Source organism: Solanum stenotomum, chromosome 7 (genome assembly GCF_019186545.1).
Source record: "Solanum stenotomum isolate F172 chromosome 7, ASM1918654v1, whole genome shotgun sequence".
NCBI lineage: Eukaryota > Viridiplantae > Streptophyta > Magnoliopsida > Solanales > Solanaceae > Solanum > Solanum stenotomum.
The window spans coordinates 54,767,958-54,775,522 of record NC_064288.1 but is presented as its reverse complement, the minus strand read 5'-3'; the positions used below and the strand labels follow the sequence as shown (position 1 = coordinate 54,775,522).

Here is a 7,565-nt window from a genome sequence, read left to right as displayed (position 1 = left end):
GATTGAAAAAATGTTGAGAACAACACCAAAGGTAAACAAGATCTATTTGCTCATCAGGGCAAAGGATAAGGAAGCTGCATTTCACAGATTAAAAATTGAAGTATGTTTAACAATTCTTTCTTCTATAAATTTATTGACGAAAGATTTTCAATTGACCATCCTTTGACGATGGTATATACCTAATCTGGAGCCTCCTTTATCCAATAAGTGTCAATTGACATACTTTTGCCAAAAAAAATTACAATGCATATATATAGTTAATCACTTAATTGTTGTGATCCTTCGAAAAACAAAACATGGTAATTGAGACATACAGAAGGAGTATTTTGACTTTTCTTATTGAAAATTCAAACTTCGTCACTGACTAGCTGATAATGTAAGGAAACTATAGGGGTGTCAAATGGGCGGGTTGAGTTGAAATTGGAGATATTAAAATGGGTTGAGATAGAAATCGGGTTGGGTCTTGACCTGCCCAAGTTTACTTTTGGGCTCAAATGGGCTAAAAAACGGGTTGGGTCTTGACCCGCCCAATTTGACCCGATTAATCTCAATAATTTTAACATAGTGATATTTAACTTTTATAATCACAATTCGAATTTCCGCTCAATAATGTTTTTTAAAAAAGTAACAAATGGATAGATAAATTCTAAAGATGTTAAATAGATAATAATTCATACCTTTAATATAGGAACATATCTTAGTAAAGAGTTTTAAAACGGGTTGAAATTAGAGACTGAATTGGGCTCAATTGAGGATTCTCTAAATGGGTAAAATGGGTTAGGCTTGAATGGGTTGATATTGCACCCAATTCAAATTATCTTAAGCCCAACCCTTAAAATTCTAGGCGGGTTACCTATGTTTGGGTTCATTTTTGACACCCGTAGTAAACTATTTACACCTTGATTTTGTTTAAAATTCAGATTATGGAGTCAGAATTATTCAAATGCCTAGAAGAAATGCATGGTGAATATTACAAGTCATTCATATTGGACAAATTGATGCCTATAGTTGGAAATATATATGAGCCAAATCTTGGTATGGATATTATTACTAGTGACAAAATTGCTCAAGAAATTGATTTGATTGTTGACTCTGCAGCCATCACTACATTTGATGAGAGGTTAATTCTCTCTCTTTAATAAAAATAAATAATTATCAACTATAGTATATATACACAATTTAATTAGCAGTTTTTTTAAAATTTTTATTTTGGTTTTAATTATGTTTCTAGGTATGATTTAGCTCTTGATGCTAATGTGAATGGTCCATATCAACTCATGATGTTTGCAAAGAAATGCAAGAAACTTAAACTTCTTATGCATTATTCCACTGGTATGATCTGATCGAGTTTAAGTTATATATATTTACAATATGAATCTTATATTTTTTAAAAAGAGTTTTATATATGCATTGTCTGTGTATAGATTTTTATACTATCATGTTAAGTTGACTTACAATAACAGATAAATTTTCTTAGTACAATACTGAATTAATTTATTTATTTTATTTAAAGCATTTGCCAATGGAGAAAGAGAAGGGTTAATATTGGAGAAGCCTTTTACTATGGGAGAAAGCATAACAAAGGAAAAAATCACTTCAATTTCTCCTTATACTAATTTTCCATCATTGGATGCTCACAATGAAATTGACTTGATTTCAAAGTTGAAGAACAATATTACAAATAATATTGGCTTGGAACAAATAATGAAGGATTTTGGACTTGAGAGGTATTTAATTTTTTCTCTCTTTATATAAAATAAATTATATATATATATATATATATATATATATATATATNTGCATTATTCTACCGGTATGACCTGATTGAGTTTAAGTTATATATATTTATATATGAATCTTATATTTTTTTTAAAAGAGTTTTATATATGCATTGTCTGTATATAGATTTTTATACTATCATGTTAAGTTGACTTATAACAACAAATAATTTTTCTTAGTACAATATTGAATTTATTTATTTATTTTGTTTAAAGCATTTGCCAATGGAGAAAGAGAAGGATTAATATTGGAGAAGCCTTTTACAATGGGAGAAAGCATAACAAAGGAAAAAATCACTTCAATTTCTCCTTATACTAATTGTCCATCATTGGATGCTCACAATGAAATGAATTTGATTTCAAAGTTGAAGAACAATATTACAAATAATATTGGCTTGGAACAAATAATGAAGGATTTTGGACTTGAGAGGTATTTAATTTTTCTCTCTTTATATAAATATAATATTATTAAAATTAATTAATGTTTGTTGAGTAAATAGGGCAAAGTTATATGGATGGCAAGATACATATTCATTTACAAAGGCAATTGGTGAAATGATGATAAATAATATAAGAGATGAAATTCCAATACTTATTATTCGTCCCTCTGGAATAACAAGTAGCTATAAAGAACCTTTTCCTGGATGGATACAAGGATTCAGGTATTATTTTTTTCTTCTTTTTGATACATCGACGATCCCTTAAATTTGTTAAGTTTTATTTGGATATTCGAACTATAGTATGTTTTGATTGAACACTTGAATACATGATAAAATATTCATATTAGACACTTTTGACAGTTAAAGAAAAAAATTTGTATGTGTTCACAAGCGCTAATACGTATGTAGATAAGTTAATTATATAAAATATATCATCTCCTTTAATTGAAACATACTTGAGATTTTACAAGTTATTGAGGCTGTTGCGTATGATAAAGAGATTGGAGTTGACATATTTTAAGTGGCAAATAGAAACACTCGATCATGTGCACCATCAAAAGATATAGTAATTCGAATATCTAAATTAAATTTATTGACAAATTTAAAAAATTATCGATGAATTCTGCTTATTTATAAAAAAAATTAGCAAAAATATTTATGTTTTTGATTTTTCAAATTATCTTTTTGTCGTAATTAGGGTAATCGATCCATTAGTCTTTTTCTATCGAAAGGGTGACCTCCCTGCCCTTCTTGCTGATCCTGAGTGTCTTATTGATTTGGTAAGTATACTTTTTCAATATATTTAATATTTATAATTGCGTCCATTATTGTTAATGTATGTGGCCATTTTACTTTAATATTTAAGATGTTAAAGAAAATAAAGTTTATTTATTTAATTATTAATTCGTATTACAATTCAATTACCTGATTCCTTTTTATGGCCCAAATACATGATGTGATTGTTCAACTCGAACCTTAGACCAATACTACATACTTTGATACAATGTTGAAATGAGTGACCCTTTCATTTAAAAATTTAAGATATTAGAGAGAGCCCATTTTATTTAATGATTATATCTTTAACATGCTCTCATGTCCTGACTTAATTCCTTCTTAAGAGCCAAACACATGGAAATAATTAGGAGCGCGTGAGATCGCACTCAGGGACCAGTATTACCTACTGTTATACAATGTTCAAATGTGTGACTATCTCAATTAATAATCTTTGATATACGTACACATATGCCCCCCCACCCCCCACCCCCACATCCCGACTTGATTCTCGTTCATATAGGCCAAACACGTAAACTCGAACTCTAGACCAATATTACTTAATTTAATATATATCATATAAAAATGTGTAATCATCTCATTTAAAAAATTTATGTTATTACAGATTTTATATATTATTTATTGAATAATTTATTTATTTATTACTAAAACTTCATATCTAGTCAACCTACGTCATATTTCTGACTTGTATTCACTTGATATAGGTTCCTGTTGATGTGGTTGTAAATACAACAATGGCTGCTATGGCAAAACATGGAAATTTGCAAAATCCACAACTAAATGTTTATCATGTGGCATCATCATCTATAAATCCTGTCACATTTTCTCAAATTTTTGACTATTCCTATGATTGTTTCCAATTATTTCCTTTTGTTAATTCAAAAGGAGATAAATATGAGGTTAAAAAAATGAGATTTTTTGACAAAATATCAGATTTTGAAAATTATATTTGGAAGGTATTATCCAAGCAACATGAAGTACAAGATGGAAAAGAGCTTACAAAGATCCAAATACGTTTAATTAAAAAGAAGGTGGAATATTTGAAGAATTTCAGCAAGCTTTATGAACCTTACTTGTTCTACAAAGGCTGGTACGTGTGATATTTAGTTTATTATTTTTGAATGTATAATGTTTACGATACGATCAATACATGACTCTGATATTTCCTAAATGAAATGTTTTATAGTGACATAAATGAATTAAGACAGAAAGAATATGTCATTACTAAAATATCATGAGAAATGGATGTGTAATTACTAAAAAAATTATCTTTTTAACTTTTACTCGATGTTCAGTATTCGTATTAAGATCTGATTATTTCATAAATAATTTTTCTTTTCTTTTCTTTTGATAGGTTTGACAATGGCAATGTACGAAAGCTAATGGGAGACATGTCTGAAGAAGAAAAAAGAAGCTTTGAAATTGATGTGACAAAAATTAATTGGAAAAATTATATTGAAAATACCCATATTCCTGGTGTACAAAAATATGTACTAGAAGGAAAAAGGGTAAATTAATTATTAATATTGGAACAATTAATTAAGAGTATTTTTTTGTGCTTTGTGTGATAAACATTTAATTATTCAAGATTATATTTCATTTCTGATTGTAATAGTATTGGGTGTACTTGCTTGTTGTTTAATAAAAAGAGATTGTTGCCACTGATTCCTATTTTATTCTGTAGGATTAGTTTAGATTTTAATTTTCTGAGAGTATAATGCTATTTCATTCTAGGGTTTGAAATTAAAATTTTAAGGTCAATCTTTAGTCTTGTATACAATAATGAACATAAAATGAATTAAGATAACACTTATTATTAAACAGAAGAGTAGTGGGCTGTTACAGGTTGTTATGAATCTTCTACTCTAATTTTTGTTAACATTATTAATTAATTGCATAAACTTGATTTCATCACACCTATAAATTTGTGCTAATTAACAATTATATACTCCAAGTAGGCCAAAAAAACAAGTGTTCACTTTCATTTGATATCTTATGGGCCACCTAGCTCATCCTGTACTGAAAGTTATGGTCGTTTGAAGTTGACTCAAAACTAATAACTTAAGCATAACTTGCAATATTTTAGATTATGCTATTTCCAATTTAGTTCTTTCTAATTTTAGCTCTTTCAAATTCCAAGGTGTTACAAAAATAAACTCATATGAATAGAAAATTACTTTTAAGGCTCCAAACTTTAATACTTTATTAGATCATACAATGGACTACTTTATTAATAGCATATCTACATATAATATATTAATATGTGAGTGCACAAAATAGAAATTACTAACATTCCAATCTCCAATAGTCGATAATTATTGTGTTGAGCTATTTTTAATAGTACTCTAATTTTTGTTTGCATTGTTAATTAATTGCTTAAACTTGATCACTTCAACAGGGCCGGAGCTATGGATTGGACACCCTTCGCCGAAAAATTACAAGATATATATAGGTCAAATATTACTATTTTTAAATCAAATTTGAGCCCGAAGCTCGTTTTCAATCTTAAATATAAAAAATACATGTCTGCCTGGCCCAACTTTAAAAAGGAAAGTTAGCCCAAATATATCAATACCCTTTTTGTTTCTCACCCTATTTTTAACACTTTCCCTAACATTTGTTTCCAAATCCTCCTCTTTCATATTCTTTCCTGCGCCCCCTTCATGATTCTCTTTTGTCTCCTTTAGATCATCATCATTCAACCATGGCGGTGTACCACTACACATCTTCAACAACTTCAATAGGTACTGCTCCTCCTCAATTATCTTCCTCCTCCTTTATGTTTCTAATCTCTCATTTATCTTGGTTTAGTATGTTCTGATTTCTGGAGCTAACACCGTTGCTAGCTGTGGATCCAAATATGATTCTCTCGATGTTTCTCTCTATGACAATGGACGATGTGTTTTGGATATATAGTCCTCGACTTTTGCCGATTTCCTCTTTTGTAAGCAGGTAGCTCTTTATTTCTCGCCGATTTTAAGCACTAGTATTGGAAAAAACTTGAGGTGTACATATAAAATCTTGCGAGACTCACCACATTTTGATTAATGTAACTGTGGTCCATACTGGCTGTTTATGTTTTTTATCTTTCTTGTCTTGATTCTCAAACTTGCGATTTGTGCTTTGTCCATGTTTAGAATTCTTTTGCAATTAGTTGGTAGTTGTTCAAACTGCTTGTATTTATGTACCATCGACTTACTGTAGGCACTATTAGCAATGACATCTACTAGCTGATTTCCTTCCCGGCATGCATGCTGAACTTTGAAGCTGTTTTGTTCCACCATTTGTCTTGCTTCTTCCACTATGTCTAGTATCTCCCATAGTATTTTCCATTCCCTAAGTATCGTTTTCATCATTCCTAGTGATATGTTTCTAGAATAACCTTCTTGAGCTTGCTTTTTATACAGTAAATTAGCCCTCTTAGTACTGGTGTCGCGCTATATACTACTTTATATTTGATATATTAAGCATTTTGAACACCCTAAACAACAACAATGAGTCGTTGCTCAGTGGCAAAAGTGTGTCCAATATATACACAATACCCAAGTTGGAATCACTGCATCTATGTTTTGTATATTTTGTTTAATGTCGTATGCTGTAAAACGGTTAATTAAATTAAAAACGAAATACTTTGTTGTCTATAGAGTGGTAGCTTAGTGGCAATAGTGTGAAGAAGTTTGTTTGCCATTGAGGTTCAATTCCCCATGGCCACATTTGTTTTCTATGTTGGCTTTATTTTGGACACCCTTCGTGAATTTTCTGCCTACGCCACTGCTCTCCAATATATTTGTGCTAATTCCAGTACTTTTTATCATGAGTTTAGCTGAAGGTTATGAATAATTCACTCCTAAACCTTTGCCTTCCTAGAAGGGGGGAGAAGACTCGAAGCACCCAAACTTTTCAACATGGTATTAGAGATGGCAAACATTATAACTATGTTGAAATCTTTCTATCTCCAAAACGAATCAGGCCACAAGTGAGAGATGTGTGAGTTGAAAACATTATTAATTAATTAATTAAAAATATGTGCTATTTAATCATTCAAACATAATTTTAAATGACATTGTCACAAGCTTCAACATTTTCAAAGAAAACATAAAATTTTAATTAGGAAGAAAGAATTTAAATTAAACAAATCTCACGAGAAAATAAATTAAAGATGTGGTCAACATATATACATAAAACTAGACATGGTCATTCCATAAAAGCCCTATATGAACCAATACTATTGGTGGGAAATGAAAAAATTAAAATGTTAAGTTTTTCTCTACCTTTCACACTATATATATAATCCTTCTCTAAGTCTTTTATTTCACCAAATCCCCATTTCTCTCTTTCATTTGCTTTTTCTATTATTATTTTTTTCTCTCTCCTAATGGCCAACTCTCATGCTAAGAATGTGCCCCCTCCTCCTCCCCCCCTTTCCAATCTCCTCTCAATCTTCCCCTGCCCCTTCCCCTCCTTGTGTTCGCAAGGAAACTACACCAACTGCTGACACTGAGATCTTAGGAGTTTATGGGAGTAGCGCCCCCATCCACTCAGTCAATGCTCCTCC

At 30.3% G+C, this 7,565-nt stretch overlaps 1 protein-coding gene across 3 annotated transcripts in view; it reads left to right on the top strand.

Annotated features, from left to right (window-relative positions):
* Nucleotides 1-7,565, top strand: part of LOC125871188 (fatty acyl-CoA reductase 2, chloroplastic-like) — a 13,072-nt gene continuing 5,507 nt past the window's right edge. Inside the window, exons 1-8 of one of the 3 annotated variants that reach the window (XM_049551782.1) lie at nt 1-100; nt 921-1,120; nt 1,232-1,332; nt 1,995-2,208; nt 2,279-2,440; nt 2,916-2,997; nt 3,715-4,100; nt 4,365-4,667. In XM_049551782.1, coding sequence (XP_049407739.1) covers nt 11-100; nt 921-1,120; nt 1,232-1,332; nt 1,995-2,208; nt 2,279-2,440; nt 2,916-2,997; nt 3,715-4,100; nt 4,365-4,527 — 1,398 coding nt within the window. In that variant the 5' untranslated portion in view covers nt 1-10 and the 3' untranslated portion in view covers nt 4,528-4,667. Of the gene's footprint in view, nt 101-920; nt 1,121-1,231; nt 1,333-1,513; nt 1,728-1,994; nt 2,209-2,278; nt 2,441-2,915; nt 2,998-3,714; nt 4,101-4,364; nt 4,668-7,565 lie in introns of those variants that run through there. The other 2 variants (XM_049551783.1, XM_049551784.1) reach the window with 2 other exon arrangements.